The following is an 18012-nucleotide window of genomic DNA, read 5'->3' on the forward strand; positions in this document are numbered from 1 at the left end:
AGGTTGAAGGTGAGGCAACAATTCTGTCGGTTAGAAACTGGCAACCACAGCTGATAGAACTTGGCAGATGAAATGCATCATGTATAGCAAAGATGGGCGACAAAACTCTTTAAAAACACCATGTGAACGATGTAAACGAAACAATCGAAGTTGCAGAATACCGGAATCACGACCGCTTGGACGTAAAAGAGGCGCTCAGGGGCGCTACCGAGGAATTGAGAAAGCCGTGCGCAACTTGCAGTCGGAAATGAAAAAGGCAAAGATGGAAAATCAAGCGGAGAGTCTTCATGAGATCGTTCGCCTTCCTGTCAACCAGCAGTCAACTTCGCAGCTGGTCCCTTCCCGTGGGTCGAAAGAAAAGACCGGATATAATGTGTCCTCTCCCCCATTAGAGGAGACATATGCCATCTCGACGCCTTCCAATTACAGAGAACGAAATTTCGAACTCCGAGGAGCTAGCGTCCATGAGGTGTCTTCTTCGTCTGCTCAATTGCCTCGCTCCGATCAAGAGTCAATCAGCAACCCACTTGCGTTGCTGGCTGACGCATCAGATGCTGCACGATTGTTGGAATGCTCCTCCTTGCCGACGCACACATCCCATGCATTGGCTGAGGATTTGAGTCCTACTCAGAGACCGGGTGATAGGGTTACTGGGAGTCTTGGCAGTCGTCTACTTCAGCGGCCTGGGTATATCTCGCTCGGACTGCAGTTGAATAGACGATGTCTTGAAGATGGGCTCGATGCTCTAATGTTACCTGTTCAGAGGGAACGACAATATCCAAAATACTTCAAGGTGCCTACGTATAACCATCCTTGCGATGTTGGCCCAGATCTGGACCCGGTGGATCTAGGACTGGTCACTATGGAGGAGGCCAGCTATCTTTTCCCAGTGTAAGTGATTTTCGTCTAGGCAAAAGCCTGCAAGCTGATCATCATTACCCGCAGCTACTTCACTCAACTACACCCAATAAACGGCATCCTCGACCCAGTCCTTCACACGCCGCAGTTTGTGCGGTCGCGGTCTTCCTTGTTATTCACGTGGATACTAGCTCTCACAGCCCAGTTTGACCATGGATCCGCCTCGATTGCCAAGCGACTACGTCTGCATGGCGAAAAGCTTTCGAACTATGTGCATACGAGCGGTTTCAAATCTGTGGAAATCGTTCAGGGATATTACATTTCCCTACTTTCCGCTACTCCCGCAAAGACCCTCGCAGAAGAGCGTTCTTGGCTTTATACAATGTACGCCATCGGTGTGGCTATGGAACTTGGGCTGGATCAGGATGCTCGACCCAAGGTGTCACTAATCTCTATGCCCACCTCTCCAAACCAGAATATGAGATCGTCGGTGACCGCATCGGGATCTGAGAAGCTCAAAGGGCATGAACTACTGGAAGGATCGGCTGAAGCTTCTGCATACAACCAGCGACTAAACCGTAACCGAGAACGAACATGGCTCAGGATTTTACTGTGGGAGCGAGCCAACAGTGCTGCCTATGGTCGAACAAACAGCTTTCCAGAAACAGCTTTGACTAGGGGTATTGAAAGCTGGTGGTTACACCCCTTGGCAGATTCTGCTGATCGGCATACCTGTGCCTTTATTGCATTGAGAAAGAAACTCGCCTCCCTGCACGTTAAATTGCGAGATCAAGCACAATTAGCAACGTCAAATTCACAACGGATTAAGGAGCTGGTTGATACTTCTCTTCAGCCTTGGTGCAATGTTTGGCTGCCCTACTCCGTCAACCTGCCGAGTTCCCATTCTGAAAAGATGTCGGAGATCTTTCTTCGGTATGTGTACCTGCATGGAAGACTCTGGACATTATCAATTGCACTCCAAGATACCATGTGTGGTGGTCTGAATATGGTTGCAATTCGGGAAGACTGCTTCGAAGCTGCCGTCAAAATCTGCGAAGTTGCTGTACAGGATTTGCAAGCCTTTGGAGAACCTCTATACGGAATGTTGGCCCCAACATGGGCAATGATATGTTATGCCGCCGTTCTGACTCTGAAGTTGTTCCCGACAATATACGGAGCCCGGCCCGAATGTCAAGTTGAACTCTTTGCCTTGCTGGGCCAGGTTGCATTGCAGCTTGAGCGCGCGGGTACAACTCCTTCACATCGCTTCGGCATTGCAGCGTTACTTGGACAGCACCTCATGATGATCCTCAGAGCCAAATCATGGAATTTGCAGGGACAAATACAACCTAGCATGCCGTACGGTCAAAGGAGCCACGACGCGCCGGGAATTACATCGCAGGAAGAGGGAGCAGACCAAGCAAGGCCATGCGAGTCGTATATGTCGGAATATGATCCCTTCCTGGCAGCCACTGATATAACCTTCGATGATGACCCCACAGAAGAAATATTTGCCGACATGTTCAGAGAGATTTTCGGTCCTGGATTCGGTGGTGTCCTTTGAATGTTCCGTAAAATTAACCGGTTTCGATACAGCTACATCCAATATTCTTAAATCTATTCGATGGATGTTGGGTCATGTAATTCCATACATATAGATTCATCTCTCACCTCTATCATCTTACTCTCACCACCGCATCTTCGCTTTTTGCCAGGCTCGAGTTTTACTATTTAATTCTATACCTCTGTAGCTGTGCTCTCATCACCAACAACGCAATATACAACGAGTCCGCAGCCTTTTATATCAACAGGGAGTGGATCTTATAACGTGAGAAGATTCAACAAAAGCCATTCCACTGGGACAGAAGCTAGATACAAAATTGGACCCATATCCATTGTTTGTACTCCGTAACCAGTCGATAGCCAGAGTCACAGTTTGCCCGAGCATCCCTTTTGACTCCGTAGGCGTTCGATGACTTTAGCCATGGCTTTTTGAGCATCGGCTTTGCTTTGCCAAAAAGGAGGTAGACCCTGTGCGGTCTCGGTAAGCTTCTGTAATCCCTTCATTCCTCTGGCGGAGTGAACTGTTGGAACATCATCTCCGGGCTTGTTTAAGGACGCATTGAAAACCTCGAGCGATACTGGTCCCTGATAGCCTGTTGCCATTACTGCAGCTCCGACCAGTTCCACCGGCATATAGGCACCGTGCGATTGTTCTAAAGGGTAAAGGCGATGGCTTCTCGACCATGGAAGAAGAGCAGGGGTGTTTGGGTCGGATGGCGGCAAAAATGTCGCTGGGTTCACCAATTCTGCGTCTCCGCATTGGAAGAAGAAGATTCGGTCCCCGGGGACAGTGGTAGCCAAAGATGCCATCGAGTCGGTGAGAATTTGAATGGACTCTTCTAGAGTAGAATATATACGACCGTGTCCTTCAGGGTTGTAAGGATCTGCGAACTCGACAGCCAGAACGTTGAATGCATCGATAATCAAACCGACATTGGCACGGTTTGCGAATCGCACCGCCTCCCATGATGCCGACCAAGTGTTTCTTGTTGCCCATGACAATCCTTCATATCCAATTTTCAGCATAGGTCCACCATCGACCTTTGCGTATGCTGCCGCCATATCACCAAGTTCTGCCAGATCGCGTGCAACACTCTTAAGGTCCGATGTAACGCCGCTATCAGTACGAATATTGGCGCACATGAACACAAGGTCGGTATCAAAAGCACGCATAAAAGGGAAGCGCTTTGCGACAAGGTCCAGAGTGGCACGGCGCTCGACCGGATCTTTGATCCCCTCTATCGTCCGGAGGGGTTGCGTGCAGGCGATGCGCATCCCAAGAGACTTTACCAGGTCGCCTAGCTTGCGGGCCACTTTCAGATTCTCAACAGTGGCCTCCCATAGCTGGTCTCCTGGCAGGCCATGCTCCTCAAGGTATGCGGCCCAACACTCATCAAATAAATCAATCCACTGGTAACCATCTTTGGCTGCTGCCTCCAGTCGAGGTGCGAGTCGATGCTCTCTCCAGTTACCGAGGGACAAGGTTGCGATACCAAATTCGTTTGCACCCGAGGGAGGCCAGGATGCAGACATGATTTTAGTTTGCTTTAATGTGTCTGTAGATGCAGTACCCACGATACCTTGGGGGTCACTATTATAAGGAAGATGGATGATCAAATACCCGCAGAATCTGATTGGAGCCCCGCCCCCACAGACCGGACCTATTTTCTATAGACCGGTCTTTGTATATGACATCAAATACTTTCCAAAGCAAACCTATAGAACTTTGCTAGCGGGGTATCTTTAGTCAAGATAGAGTCGCCGGATATACGGGGGGAGAATTTCCCTTTTTTGCCCGTCCGGGGTGGAATGCTGTCACAAATATCTTACGAATACTGCATAGAAACCTGATCTATAGATGATACTAAACAACATTGAAAACAGAATAAGACCGGCTCGGTTGTGAAATTACCCGCCACGTGATTACTTTCTTTTGTTCCCAGCCACCCCCTGGCCCCGGCTACCGTAGTGTTATTTCTAAGTACCCCGGATATCGAAACCCCGGATATCGAAACCCGCATTTGAAGGGATCTGGTTCGCCACTACAACACTGGGGCTGTGGATCTGGGGTTCCCGGTACCCAAATGAAGGGACCGGATGTCGTCGAACACATTGTCCTTGGGCTTGTATATCTAGCCTATCTTTCCTTCTCACCATGGTCCGTCTGATGAAGCCCATCCACAATGGGTATTCTTACTGTGATCGAGGATCGGCCGACGCCCCCTCAAGTCTACAACTGGCGCATTTATCTGCTTGCGGCCGTCGCTTCTTGTGCCTCATGCATGATCGGCTATGACAGTGCCTTCATTGGACAGACTGTTGAATTGCAATCATTCCGCGACGAATTTCACTTTGAGGAATGGTCTGTAACTAAACAAAACCTCGTCAAGGCCAACATCGTCTGCCTCTACCAGGCCGGTGCCTTCTTCGGTGCCCTATTTGCCTATCCCATTGGCTTTTACTGTGGTCGGAAATGGGGCCTGTGGATTACTGGTATCATTTTCACTCTGGGTGCTGGGTTGATGCTGGGGGCTAATGGGAGCCGTGGCTTTGGTTTGCTGTATGCTGGGCGTGTCCTGGCCGGCATAGGTGTTGGGTCAGGCTCGAACTTAACTCCAATTTATATTTCAGAATTATCGCCACCCGCAATTCGTGGGCGACTGGTCGGTATCTATGAATTGGGATGGCAGATTGGGGGTTTGGTCGGGTTCTGGATTAACGTATGTCTCCCCTGATCATTTATGCAGATGAACAAGACTAAGATGGGTGCAGTTTGGCGTTTCGCAACACCTCCCTGAAAACCACGAACAATGGATCATTCCATTTGCTGTCCAACTTATCCCCTCTGGTCTTCTCCTGATTGGTGTCGTGTTGATCCGCGAATCTCCCCGCTGGCTATTCGGCCGCGGGCGCCGCCAGGAAGCCATTAAGAACCTGTGCTGGATACGTCAACTTTCTGAACACGAAGTTTACATTGTTGAGGAAATCAGGGCCATTGACCAGGCTATTGAGGAGCAAAATGCTCAGATCGGCACCGGTTTTTGGAACCCTTTTCAGGCGGCCGGCACCAATCCCAGGGTCATGTGGCGGCTGTTCTTGGGCTTCATGCTCTTTTTCTGGCAAAATTGCTCTGGCATTAATGCCATCAACTATTACAGCCCCACAGTTTTCAAGAGTATTGGAATTACTGGCTCCCTGAATCAGCAAATGTCCGGCATTTTTGGTGTCGTCAAGACAGTCGTCACTGGACTCTGGTTGTTGTTCCTTATCGACCGCGTAGGGCGCCGCAATTTGCTTATTGGGGGCGCCATTGGTGGCTCTATCAGCTTGTGGATTATCGGCGCCTACATCAAGGTCAAAGACCCCGAACACAATCCCACCGCCAAGCTCGACAGCGCCGGTATCATGGCAATTGTTTTCTTTTACATTTACACTGCCATGTTTTCTCCTACCTGGAATGGTACACCATGGGTTTTGAACTCGGAAATGTTTGATCCTAATATGCGTTCTCTGGCGCAGGCTGTCGCCTCCTCCAGCAATTGGTTGTGGAACTTTCTCATCTCCCGTTTCACACCACAAATGTTTGCTCAAATGGGCTATGGCGTTTATTTTTTCTTCGCTACCCTCATGATCTTCTCTGTTTTCTTTGTGTTTTTCTTCATCCCCGAGACAAAGGGTGTGCCGTTGGAACGTATGGACCGGTTGTTCGAAATGAAGCCCATCTGGCGCGCGCATGGCTGTATCATTGTGCAGTTGCGGGAGGAAGAGGCAGAATTTCGCTCTGCGATTCAGGATTTCACTTTATACAACGGTAAATCGAGAGACGAATTTGTTGAGACGGCATGATGTATACAGGGTTATTTAAGGCTTTGTTTTTGTCGACTACTTTGGGTTATATCTCCGTGAGATGACCACCTTTTTGTGTATAGCCTCCATTTTATTCACATATCATCTTCCCTCATACTTGTTGTGACCTTAGTCTCGACAAGCTCCGAGCACCGAGGATTATGCAATGCTTTGGTCTCATGTAAATATGGCCGGAATTAACCACGACATTCACGGGAATACTCTCGGCAGGTGTACTTCACCACTACAAATTGCTGTAAGATACCTGCTTCTGGGGATCGGACTTAAATCATCTCCTTTATTGCCTGATTTTCATGCCTCACTACTATCTATCATCGTAATTATAAACATACTTACGTCTCTTCGTCTGCCTTTTTCAGAAGACCAGTATATGTAGAGTTCCTGGCAATCCCTTTGGCTACTACCGTACCATGTGAATTTTCAATACCCATGGCGTACTCATACGCATGTCTTAAGCGATGGATAGCCTGTGGTAAAACGATGGAACGCTGCTGTCCCGGCCTCCACTGTACCGCAGGGGGCTGCCAACCCCCGTAAGGTGTGAATTATCTACTTCTAGCTTTTAGGAATTGGCCACCTAGCTCCTAGACCAGTTTCTGATGCCAGCAAGGTCAGGCCTGAGAAAACTATCAACGAATCCGAACTTGCGGAACACCTTTATTCATAAACTGCATCCTTCATTTGATTACAACTGCCGTATGTACATATTGTTTATAACAAACGGAGGGTGTGGCCATTTCGTGATGTTGTGATATGAGACTCGTTTAACTGGAAGCAAAACAACATCGGAATCAATTCCACACTTGCACATACTTTATTTCATGAATAAGACGTATCTAAGCCCAGGTATATATTAGTTCTTGGTTGCATGTTAGAACCTAGATGGATGGATGGACGTGTTCATTTACCCTGACCTCTCGCTGAGCGATATGCAGGCTATCACTACTGGGTAAATATATGTTTTGCGTTCCACTGTGAATGTTCCAAGCTTCCAATTTTAGGCCTATAAAGGGTTGGGGAAGTCCACTCCCCCTGGTTGAGGAGGATATAGTAGGAACAACCTTCCCATGGGCGACGTTTCTCATGACCGGGTAAAAGGCTGATTAACATATCGAGTTCGTGTATTACATAGAATGGGGATCGCGGCGGGGAAGCCAACAGAGACATTGTTGGTCCCAAGACGTACGAAAAGGCCACGTCGCTCGTGAAGGCGGAGGTGATGTTCGTGGGCCAAGCCAGTACGAACCAGCAACAGCCGATGCAAGCCAGTCACTTTAGCGAGGAATGGGCCTGGGACAGAGCGAAGATCGGAACGAAATAGCGGAAAGAGGACGAGATGGTAAAGGAAATAAAGAATGAAGGGCATGCTGAGGGTCACAAAAAGTGGTAAAGATACGAATCCCACATAAGAATCTACTTTGTTCATATTTAATCACTTAGATGTCGCTTTTGCTTTAAGTCAACATGTTATCCCCGAGTAGGTAGTCATGGATATTTGACTGGTTCATGCAACGAGCGACGCCTTATCAAAGTGGGGTTCAAGTGTCAAGCCTTGCCGTGACTGTGGAAGCCCGCCGCCGCACTAACTCTGTTGCTTTGATACCGTCAATCATGCTCCCCTTTGCCGCCGTAAGTTCTAAGAAAATCGCGAGTGGTGCACGTTGTGGAATCATCTCTTACTACAGAGAAGTGCAAAACCAGCTATAGGAGCTGAAGGCAATACTATCGGACAATGATGGCGCCTCAAAACGGAGCAATCATAGGCCTACACGAAGTATGACAGCAACCACTAAATGACGGTCCCATTGCGACTTTCGAAAGGTGAAACTTATAAAAGCAGACTACACTTAGAGAGAAAGAGAACGAAAATGTGCTGTCCGTCAAGAATGCCTGACACACTCTCCTTCCCCAGTTAATCAACTATTTTCGGGACCAAACAATGGACGAACACAGCAGTCTAGCAACTATGCACGTATACCATTTATTCCGTCCATCCCTGAAACCTCTTCGCCCCATCATCAGGCAGCTGGAACCAAGAAGCCTTCTCCTTTAGGAAGATATGAGATGTAGGCGGCGGGACCTGGACACTTCCGTCATCGTCCAGTGTCCCCACGGCGATTCCCACGCTCGAAGGCTCACAGTCCAGGGTCATCATCACGGTCGAGCCGCAGCGAGGACAAAAGAAGCGTGAAGCAGTCTCACTAAAACGCCACTCAGTGGGCTTGATGTCCCAATTGACTGCGTCTGTCGGGAAGTCGACGAAGGCCAGGTAGGGTGCACCGGATTGCTTACGGCATTCGACGCAGTGGCAGTTGACCAGCCTGCTTGGCTGCACAGAGGCCGTATAGCGGATGTGGCGGCAAGCGCAGCTTCCAGATGGCATTTTGGATACTATAAGCCTTTTGGGCGAGGTAATAAGGGCCGGACCCGTGGTACTTTTCTGTCGGATGATTGTAGGTAGATGGGCCGTGCTGGGATTACCTTGACTACAGATCAGTAGGACTGTCACATGATTATATCACATGAGAAATGGGGTGGGGGTCTTGCACTTCTTTATTGATAACGTAACCTACATACGAGCCGCCCACACTACCTAGTCGTCCATTTCGCGTCAATTTCATTGACATCGGCCACTTGACCCGAAATATATTTTAAAAAAACAGTTGAAAAGGTAGAAAGACTCGGGGGGTGGCATGATATCAGAAATGCACGGACCTCAAGCCCCCGAAGTGAGCGATCTTCACCCACGTTCTTTTTTTATACTCATTTTCTACTGACACACCCGGCGAGGTATTAAATTCTTGGTTTTGGAGAAAATTCTTGTACTCTATTCCTTTTTTTTTTTACTCCATCCCGTACGTTTTATACTTTTTATTTATATTTTATATTTATATTTTTGTACTTTTACTTCTTCGCCAGCGTAAAGGTTGAATTTTCTCATATATCGTCCAGGCTCTCTTGGAGTAAGAAAGTCTATAGCAGGTAAACTAGGAATCTTAGTAAGGAAAGCAGAGAGCGTTTAAAAACGGGGAATTTCATTCATGATAATGCCAAGACATAAGAGAAATAGGTGCAAGAGAGGTCTAAATAGCTTTATTTTCAATAAATTTGCATTGTAGTTGTATAAAATACGTAATAATAGTAAGTATAATTAGTGGGTGCGGTCGCTTGCGGCGCTCGCATACAAAACCCGTTATGCATTAGAAATCATGAACGCCATGCAGACATTTCTTTTCTCCCAGTCATCCCAGCAAAGTCCCGAAGCAAAGATGACCCTGTACAAACTGGAACTATTACCACCTCCTGTATCGGCATCCCCTAATCATATTAATCAACCATCTAGGCCTTGATGGCCTGCTCCTCATCGTCACTGAAAGCGTATCTCGAGAAACGGCGGATGGCTTCTCCCTTGAAGTAGAAAACATAGGGAATGAGACAGCAAGCCAAAGCGATGAAGGCAAGAAGCGAGCTGGCCCACTGGTAGCCCAGACGGTCGTACATTTGTTCGGTGAAAAGAACAGTAGAAGCACCCCACATCGAACGAAGGAAGGTCTTCGCAGCGAGAGCGGAGGCTGCTTGGTGCTGATAAGTATCCACTAGAAATATTGTTAGTAAATATTCATATCCAATGTGACGGTGCTGTACATACCAAGGTAGTTGTTGGCCGAGTTGTACAGGAAGATAAAGCCGAAACCAACAGGCCAGCCTCCAATTGCCGGTCCTATCCAGTGCAGATCCTTATAGGAGGTCCAAGCAAAGATGAACAGACCAATGGGAATAAACCAGCAAGACCACATCATGGGAATCAGACGCTTCTCGGCAGGAGGCTTGCCACCGCATTGAGCAGAGATCTTGAGGTAGTGTTTGTTGACGAGGGGAGCACAGGCTGCGCTCATGAGCACACCGATAGCCAGAGGAATGAACATAAGACCGGTTGAAGAGGCACTCCACCCTTTACCAGATTGATAGACGATGGGGTACGCAACAAAGAACATGTATAGCAAACCGTACAAGACAGACATGTAGAGAGCGATGAACAAGACGATAGGCTCGAGGAACAATAGCTGGAAGGGGCGAAAGAGGAAGATGCGCAACCTCTCGCCAAAGGGACGAGGGTCAAGCTCAGCTTCAGTCGTGTACTTGTCGTCGTTCTCGGTCTTACGGAGCTTCTGGGCTCTCTTCTTCAACAGGATTGGCGCATATGTCTCGGGGACGGTGAAGGTAATCAGAACCCACGCAACGAAGCTCAGAATCAACTGGAGCCAGTATAGCCACCGCCAGCCAGCGTGGTCACCAAGGAAACCACCTGCAAGAGGACCAATGGCGGGTCCAATGAAGGGCGCAGCGCTGAACGCTGCCATCGGAACACCTCGCTCTTCACTCTTCCACAAATCGGCGAGAGTACCACCGACCAAAGTCATAGGTGCACTGAAAGCGATACCGTCGATCAAACGGCACACGATTAGGGTTCCAATGTTCTTGGCGACGGCACATGGAATGATGAAGACAACGGCAATCAAGAGGGTGACAGCATATATTGGCCGACGTCCGAGCATTTCTGACATAGGAGCAAAGAACATGGGGCCTAGATAGAGTTAGAACCACAATAATCAGGAGTGGAAACCGGCGGGCGGACTTACCAACACCGAATCCAACGACAAACACAGTGACAACCACCAAGCTGGCTTCACGCGAGACACCAAAATCTTCCATAGGGCCTTCAATATGGGCAGTGATAACACTGCTAGCAAAAGCCACCACGAAACAGGTAAAAGCAACCACCATGGTGCAATACCATTTGTAAAGCTTCGACCAGTTCTTAGGGTTCTCGGGATCATCGATGGTGAAAGTCACCAACTTCCAGTCTTCCAGCTTGCCGGTAACATTGGACTTGACAGGCTTGATGATCTCGCCTTCCCTTGTCTCGGTGGTGTATTCTCGAAGATCGGCGCCATCGCTAACTTCACGGACAGGTAGGTTGAGGTAGTCAAGCGGCTCGTGACCAGACCCGAAAGAAGCAGTCCGGCTAGTTGCGTTCGTATGGGTATTATCTGATCCCGGTGTTTCCATTATGTCGAAATAGGTCAATGGGTATAATGGTGGGTGTACCCAGACAGAAGTATGAGATGTTGTTGTGATAACCTGTAGTGAAACGTTGCATATACCCCTGGGGGTGCCATGGTTTTATATACTATTTGTATAGACCCACATTGACGAGTAGATCCCTTAAAAAATGGGAATGCGGCATGAACCAGTGGATGGTTGCGATGTTCCTGGCAGGGCTTTTTTGATATCGGGCCGCATCATATCGCGGATTGCCTTTTGTGGAACAATCGCGCTAGCCGTATATGGTAATATGCTACGATGACCCTATACACTGCTTGTCGATGTCTTGGTGGCGTCACGTCAAAGATTGGCGTATACATCTGATACAATTTGTTCTTATAGCGGCTGCATCATTTCTGATTGCTTAAGTTTTCTGCTTTTGAGCTCAGTTTCACGTCTCGTAAGTGGGGTCCCCTTGCGGATGCTGTAGGTTATTTTCCAAGGCAAATCCATAGCAGTGGGGATTATGGAGATACGTAACTTATGCGTTTTCCCACATTGTTACTCCGTAAAGCACCACTTATCGGAGCTAGATCAGTGGGGGATAGGTTGGAAAGACTGGTGTCGGGGGAATAGGCAATCTTATGTAAACGTCGTGTATCCTCAATTTACGCTTCTTTTTGATAATGCGATAGCCCATAAAATAACGGAAATGAGCGAAAGCTTACTCTTGGCATCATATATCTGACTTTTCTTAGCTCCAATGCACCAGGCTTGTGTTACTTATTAGCCAAGCAAATAGAACTTGGGGGTTTTCCAAATTGAGACATTCTATACACTGTACCCAGTCAAGTTTGATATCAATCCTCCTTGAAAATATCATGAGGAAAATATGAGGTAAAGATCTAGAACACGAAAAACTCGTGGTGGCGGAGAATCAAGATCCGCCTCGCATGATATAGTCCCAATGTGGTAATTCTTTGGGTGTCCGTATCCGGTAATATGCACCGATATCTACAAAAGGACGGAAAGGAACAAAGAATGCTGACCCACTGTCCAGGGATCGTGTTAGCTGGCGATAGAGTTTTATGTCTACACCAGATGGAGACCCACGTCGTAGGTCTATGAGCCTTACCTTGCCTCTATGGAGTATTCGTTTCCCAAGTCGTCATACTTGTACATGTCTCCAACCGGTCCGTAAATTTATCAAAGTCAAAGTGCTCCACGCGAAAGTCCTAGACACGTGCTATCAAGTATTCTATGTCGGTGTAGTTAGTCAGGTTCCCCCTATAGCTCAACCAAGTTAGCGGCGCATTGACAACAATATGACCTATCCCGAGAGACATGGGCATGGACTGACGCGCCCCAAAAGAGCATGTATAGGACATAACCTGAAGAATCATTGTGAACCTGCAGAGAAGTGAAACGAAATTGTAATTTGTCAAAGCATGCTGTACACTCCGTCCGTGGTAACAGGGTTAGGGTCATCTTCATGTTCTTGCATTTTTCTTTCTACGTCCTCGGTCACTAGATCTAGACTTGAGAGGGTATAAGATTCGATAATGATACCAGCTGATTCTCACTGATATAGGGACTTTCAACTTGTTTTTGTAGTGTTTCTTCCTGGAGTTGGTAGTACCACCTGGTAGAAATATATTACTGAATTGGCAAACACTCCACAAAATACCTTAATCACTATGTCAAAACCAAGCTCAATCTCGATTCCAACCTATTCCTTTCTGTCAATTATCTACAAATGAAAGAATGAGTGAGCAGTGTTGGCTCCCTAGCACTATTACTATCTAGAGCCTCCAATGAAGCGGAACATCCCATGCATAGAGATGTAGCTAGAGTGCTTGTTGAAAGTAAACTTTAAACAGAAGAAGACATTGTAACTGAAACATTTGTAGAATATCAGTAATTGTAAAAGTAGCTCAAAAGAAAGCCCGACAATTTCATAGATTTTGAAACCCGCGAGGAGGCGGCTAGTAATTTTTTTTTTTTTTTTAACTTTGCTTTTATGAAATAAGAGGATGCTTGAGTACTGTCATACGAGTATTTTGATAGTTCTTCCGTTGCTAATTGTTTATTGACAAGGCTGGGTTGCTTGCCCTCAAATGTTACCTGTATTGTCTCAGATCTCCCCGCACTTTTCTACCGGGGAACAACGCTCTGCAGCTGGCCACCCGGCCGGCACTTCAAGATTGACAATGATCCACATAATGTTTCCCAATAATAAATCTTCCACTGCAATGCCTAAAAGGAAGCAATCACCGCGAAACTTGCGAAAATTTAGGGTTTTTAGTAGGAAGTATAAATGTCTCTATCGGCACGTGATAATTTTAGATAAGCCGCATTGGGCCTAGGGCGGGGCCACTCATTTTTTTACAAAAAAAGCGATAGAGTCATCGCCAGTCTCCTCTAGCGATCTCAAGTCCACTACTTGAGAGAGGTCTTGAGCCACTCAATCTCCCTTGATTTTAGGAGATTTTATTTCTCATCTCCCTGTGTCTGATTGACTCATTGGGAGAGCCCCACGCATCTTCAAAATGACTTCAACCGATAACTTCCTGGCCATCCCGGGCTCCGTGGCCTTCTCCCGTTCTCGTGGACATGCTGTTGCTGCCAGCATTGGTGTCCAGGATGTTCGGGCCCAGTGGATTCACTATGTGCACACCACCCAACCGTTGGACGAGCCACAGCGTGCCGTGCTTGAGCAATTGCTCCGGTACGGTGATATTACGGACGTCCCTCCCACCTTCGAGTCCACCGACGGTCAATTCGATACCTTCTACATCTTCCCACGCACCGGTACCATTTCGCCATGGAGCTCCCAGGCAACAGGCATTTCGCACGTCTGTGGCCTGCAGAAGTACGTCAAGCGGATTGAGCGGGGTATGAAGATTTCCTGCCTTCGGAACAGTGTGGAGGATTACAAGTCGGATTATATGGATATCCTCCATGATCGGATGACTCAAATTATCGGTAACGATGAGCCTGATCTGAAGCTGATGTTCTCCGAGCACGCTCCCCAACCCCTCAAGACCATCTCCCTCCAGGGCGGCACCAAGTCCCCCAAGGAGATTCTTCAAGAGGCAAACATCGAGCTGGGTCTGGCCCTCGACGAATCAGAGATCGATTATCTGGCTGAGGCATATGGCCCCAACGGCGCCATTGCTCGTGACCCCACTGATGTCGAGCTGTTCATGTTTGCTCAGGTCAACTCAGAGCACTGCCGACACAAGCAGTTCAATGCTTCCTGGGTGATCGATGGTAAGCCGATGCCCAACAGCCTTTTCGCCATGATCCGCAACACACACAAGAAGCACCCGGATCACACCGTCAGTGCCTACAGTGACAATGCCGCCGTGCTGGAGGGTCCCGAGGCCGCTTTCTGGGCCCCCAACCCAACCACCGGAGAATGGATGCACACCAAGGAAGTCGTTCACTTTTTGGCCAAAGTTGAAACTCACAACCACCCCACTGCTGTCTCGCCCTACCCTGGCGCAGCTACCGGATCCGGTGGAGAGATTCGTGACGAGGGAGCCGTCGGTCGTGGATCGCGCCCTAAAGCTGGGCTCTCTGGCTACTGTGTGTCTGATCTGTTGATTCCAGACCTGAAGCAGCCTTGGGAGCTCGATGTGGGCAAGCCGAACCACATTGCCAGCGCCTTGGACATCATGATGGAGGCACCCATCGGCAGTGCTGCCTTCAACAACGAGTTCGGTCGCCCTTGCATTGGTGGATATTTCCGTACTTTACTCACCGAGATTGATGTCGGCAATGGCGAGAAGGAAGTGCGAGGATACCACAAGCCCATCATGATTGCTGGTGGTGTCGGAACTGTCCGCCCTCAGCATGCCATCAAGCACCCCGAGGTTGTCAAGCCCGGTGCTTTCCTCGTTGTTCTCGGTGGACCCGCTATGCTTATTGGTCTTGGAGGTGGTGCTGCTTCCAGTATCGCTTCTGGTGAAGGATCCGCCGACCTCGACTTTGCCAGTGTTCAAAGAGGCAATGCTGAGGTCCAGCGGAGAGCCCAGGAGGTTATCAATGCCTGTGTGGCCATGGGAGACAACAACCCCATCAAGTTCATTCACGATGTCGGCGCTGGTGGTTTGTCCAACGCGCTCCCCGAGCTGATTCACGACTCAGGCTTGGGTGCTACCTTTGAGCTTCGTGAGATTGACAACACCGACCGCAGCATGAGCCCCATGCAAATCTGGTGCTGCGAAGCCCAGGAGCGCTATGTCATGGCTGTTGGTGAAGACAGCATGAACAAGTTCACTGCTATCGCTCAGCGCGAGCGCTGTGGCTTCTCCGTCGTTGGCCGCGGAGGTGGCACCTCCGAGGAGGAGAAGAGACTCATTCTCCTCGACCGCGAGTCCAAGGAATACCCATCCCCCATTGACCTGCCTCTGTCCGTTCTCTTCGGAAAGCCCCCACGCATGACCCGGACTGTCGATTCGCGGAAGCTTAAGCTGCCCGCCGTCGATTCCAGCCTCACCAAGTATCTTCCATCTCTTACCTCCAAGGTGGAGCTTGTTGATGAAGCCGTCAAGAGAGTCTTGTCTCTGCCAGCAGTTGGCTCCAAGTCTTTCCTGATTACCATCGGTGACCGCACCGTCGGCGGTCTCACAGCCCGTGACCAGATGGTCGGCAAGTGGCAGACTCCCGTGTCGGATGTTTCCGTCACTGCTACCTCCCTGGCTCAGGGTATGAAGACCGGTGAGGCTTTCGCCATGGGTGAGAAGCCTACCCTGGCTTTGATCTCCGCGGCTGCTTCTGCTCGCATGGCTGTTGCTGAGTCCCTCATGAACTTGGCTGCCTCTGATCTTGTGGAGCGTCTCAGCCAAGTGAAGCTCTCAGCAAACTGGATGTGTGCTGGTAGCCACCCTGGTGAGGGAGCTGCTATTTACGAGGCCGTTGAGGCTATTGGCTTGGACCTTTGCCCGAAGCTTGGCATCAGTATCCCCGTAGGCAAGGACTCTATGTCCATGAAGATGAAGTGGAAGGACGAGGCTTCCAACGAGGCCAAGGAGGTCACTGCCCCCATGTCCCTTGTCGTCTCTTCCTTCGCCCCCGTTGGCGATATCACCAAGACCTGGACCCCGACTCTTCGCAGATTCGAAGACGTTGGTGAGACTGTCCTCATGTTTGTTGACCTCTCGTTCGGCCGCAAGACCCTTGGTGGATCCGCACTTGCCCAGGTCTTCAACGAAGTTGGCGCCGAGTGCCCCGACGTTCGTGACGTTGATATCCTCCGCGACTTCTTCGATGCTACTCAGCAACTCCAGGAATCCGGAATTGTCCTGGCCTACCACGACCGCTCCGATGGTGGTCTTCTGACTACCCTCGCCGAGATGATGTTCGCTGGCCGTTGCGGTGTTGAGATCATGCTCGACAACATTTGCTCCTCTTTCCACACCCAGGATGTCATCGAGTCCCTCTTCAACGAAGAGCTCGGTGCTGTCTTCCAGGTCCGCAAGGAGCACGAGATCCAGTTCCGCTCATGCTTCGCCACCTGCGGTCCTCCTCCTGGTCTGATTCACAAGATCGGACGAGTCTCTGAGCAACCCAAGCAGAGCCTTGTGATCTACCACAAGGCCTCCCTTGTCTACCGCAACACCCGTTCCAACCTCCAGCAAACCTGGGCCAAGACCTCCTACCACATGCAGAAGATGCGTGACAACGCCGACTGTGCCGAGCAGGAGTATGCCAACATTCTTGACGATGCAAACGCTGGTCTCTCGTGGAACCCTACATTTGACCCCAAGGACAAGGGCTTGCCCATGATGACCAGTCTTTCCCAGTACTCTCCCTTCGCCAACAAGCCTCGCGTTGCCATTCTTCGCGAGCAGGGTGTTAACAGTCAAGCCGAGATGGCCTTTGCCTTCAACACCGCTGGCTTCTCCGCCGTCGATGTTCACATGACCGACATCATTTCTGGCCGTGTTTCCCTTGCCAGCTTTGCCGGTCTCGCGGCCTGTGGTGGTTTCTCATACGGTGACGTCTTGGGTGCCGGTCAGGGCTGGGCTAAGTCTGTTCTGCTGCACGACAACACCCGCAAGGAGTTCCAATCCTTCTTCGAGCGACCCGATACCTTCGCCCTGGGTGTCTGCAACGGTTGTCAGTTCCTGTCTCGTGTCAAGGATCTGATCCCCGGTGCCGACTACTGGCCTAGCTTCGAGCGCAATACCAGCGAGCAATACGAAGGCCGTGTCTGCATGGCCCGCATCTCCGACCCCGACCCCTCCAACCCCAGTGTCTTCTTCCACGGCATGGATGGTACTTCGCTCCCTATTGCCGTTGCTCACGGCGAGGGTCGTGCCTCCTTCGCCGGCTCCCGGGGTATCTCGGCCTCCGACTTCGTTCGCGAGGGTCTTGCCCCCGTTCGCTTTGTCGACAACAACTCCCTCAAGCCTACCATGAAGTATCCCTTCAACCCCAACGGCTCTCCCGAGGGTATTGCTGGTATTCGCAGCCCTGACGGTCGTGTCTTGGCCATCATGCCTCACCCCGAGCGTACTGTTATGAACGGCATTGCCAGCTGGTTGCCCCCGAACGCCGAGAACTGGGGCGACATTGGTCCTTGGGGACGTATCTTCTACAGCGCCAGACGCTGGGTCGGCTAAAATATGTCCTCATTTACGAAGCTTTACAATTTATTTCCTTTTTTTT

General features: G+C 49.6%; 6 protein-coding genes across 6 annotated transcripts; 3 read left to right on the plus strand and 3 right to left on the minus strand.

The window, feature by feature from the left end:
• Positions 1-262: 262 nt before the first annotated feature.
• Positions 263-2422, plus strand: PENARI_c002G02491 (fungal specific transcription factor domain-containing protein; the record flags this gene model as incomplete). The annotated part of the gene is made up of 2 exons (XM_022627313.1): positions 263-891; positions 946-2422. 2 exons carry the CDS (start codon positions 263-265, stop codon positions 2420-2422), a joined length of 2106 nt encoding a protein of 701 aa, XP_022492239.1.
• A 365-nt stretch (positions 2423-2787) lies between these two features.
• On the minus strand, positions 2788-3954 carry PENARI_c002G02149 (uncharacterized protein; the record flags this gene model as incomplete). The annotated part of the gene is made up of 1 exon (XM_022627284.1): positions 2788-3954. One exon carries the CDS (start codon positions 3952-3954, stop codon positions 2788-2790), a length of 1167 nt encoding a protein of 388 aa, XP_022492619.1.
• Positions 3955-4604: 650 nt separating this feature from the next.
• Positions 4605-6267, plus strand: PENARI_c002G09456 (sugar porter family MFS transporter; the record flags this gene model as incomplete). Its single annotated transcript, XM_022627794.1, has 2 exons — positions 4605-5141; positions 5194-6267. 2 exons carry the CDS (start codon positions 4605-4607, stop codon positions 6265-6267), a joined length of 1611 nt encoding a protein of 536 aa, XP_022492547.1.
• A 2002-nt stretch (positions 6268-8269) lies between these two features.
• PENARI_c002G11360 (GFA family protein) lies at positions 8270-8671 on the minus strand (the record flags this gene model as incomplete). Its single annotated transcript, XM_022627915.1, has 1 exon — positions 8270-8671. The coding sequence occupies one exon, from the start codon at positions 8669-8671 to the stop codon at positions 8270-8272; it is 402 nt and encodes a 133-aa protein (XP_022492606.1).
• Positions 8672-9627: 956 nt separating this feature from the next.
• Positions 9628-11358, minus strand: PENARI_c002G04328 (MFS transporter; the record flags this gene model as incomplete). The annotated part of the gene is made up of 3 exons (XM_022627438.1): positions 9628-9884; positions 9938-10873; positions 10929-11358. 3 exons carry the CDS (start codon positions 11356-11358, stop codon positions 9628-9630), a joined length of 1623 nt encoding a protein of 540 aa, XP_022492848.1.
• Positions 11359-13883: 2525 nt separating this feature from the next.
• On the plus strand, positions 13884-17966 carry PENARI_c002G00193 (phosphoribosylformylglycinamidine synthase; the record flags this gene model as incomplete). The annotated part of the gene is made up of 1 exon (XM_022627142.1): positions 13884-17966. One exon carries the CDS (start codon positions 13884-13886, stop codon positions 17964-17966), a length of 4083 nt encoding a protein of 1360 aa, XP_022492648.1.
• Between the last annotated feature and the right edge of the window lie 46 nt (positions 17967-18012).

Source organism: Penicillium arizonense (genome assembly GCF_001773325.1).
Source record: "Penicillium arizonense strain CBS 141311 chromosome Unknown PENARI_contig002, whole genome shotgun sequence".
NCBI classification, from domain to species: Eukaryota; Fungi; Ascomycota; class Eurotiomycetes; order Eurotiales; family Aspergillaceae; genus Penicillium; species Penicillium arizonense.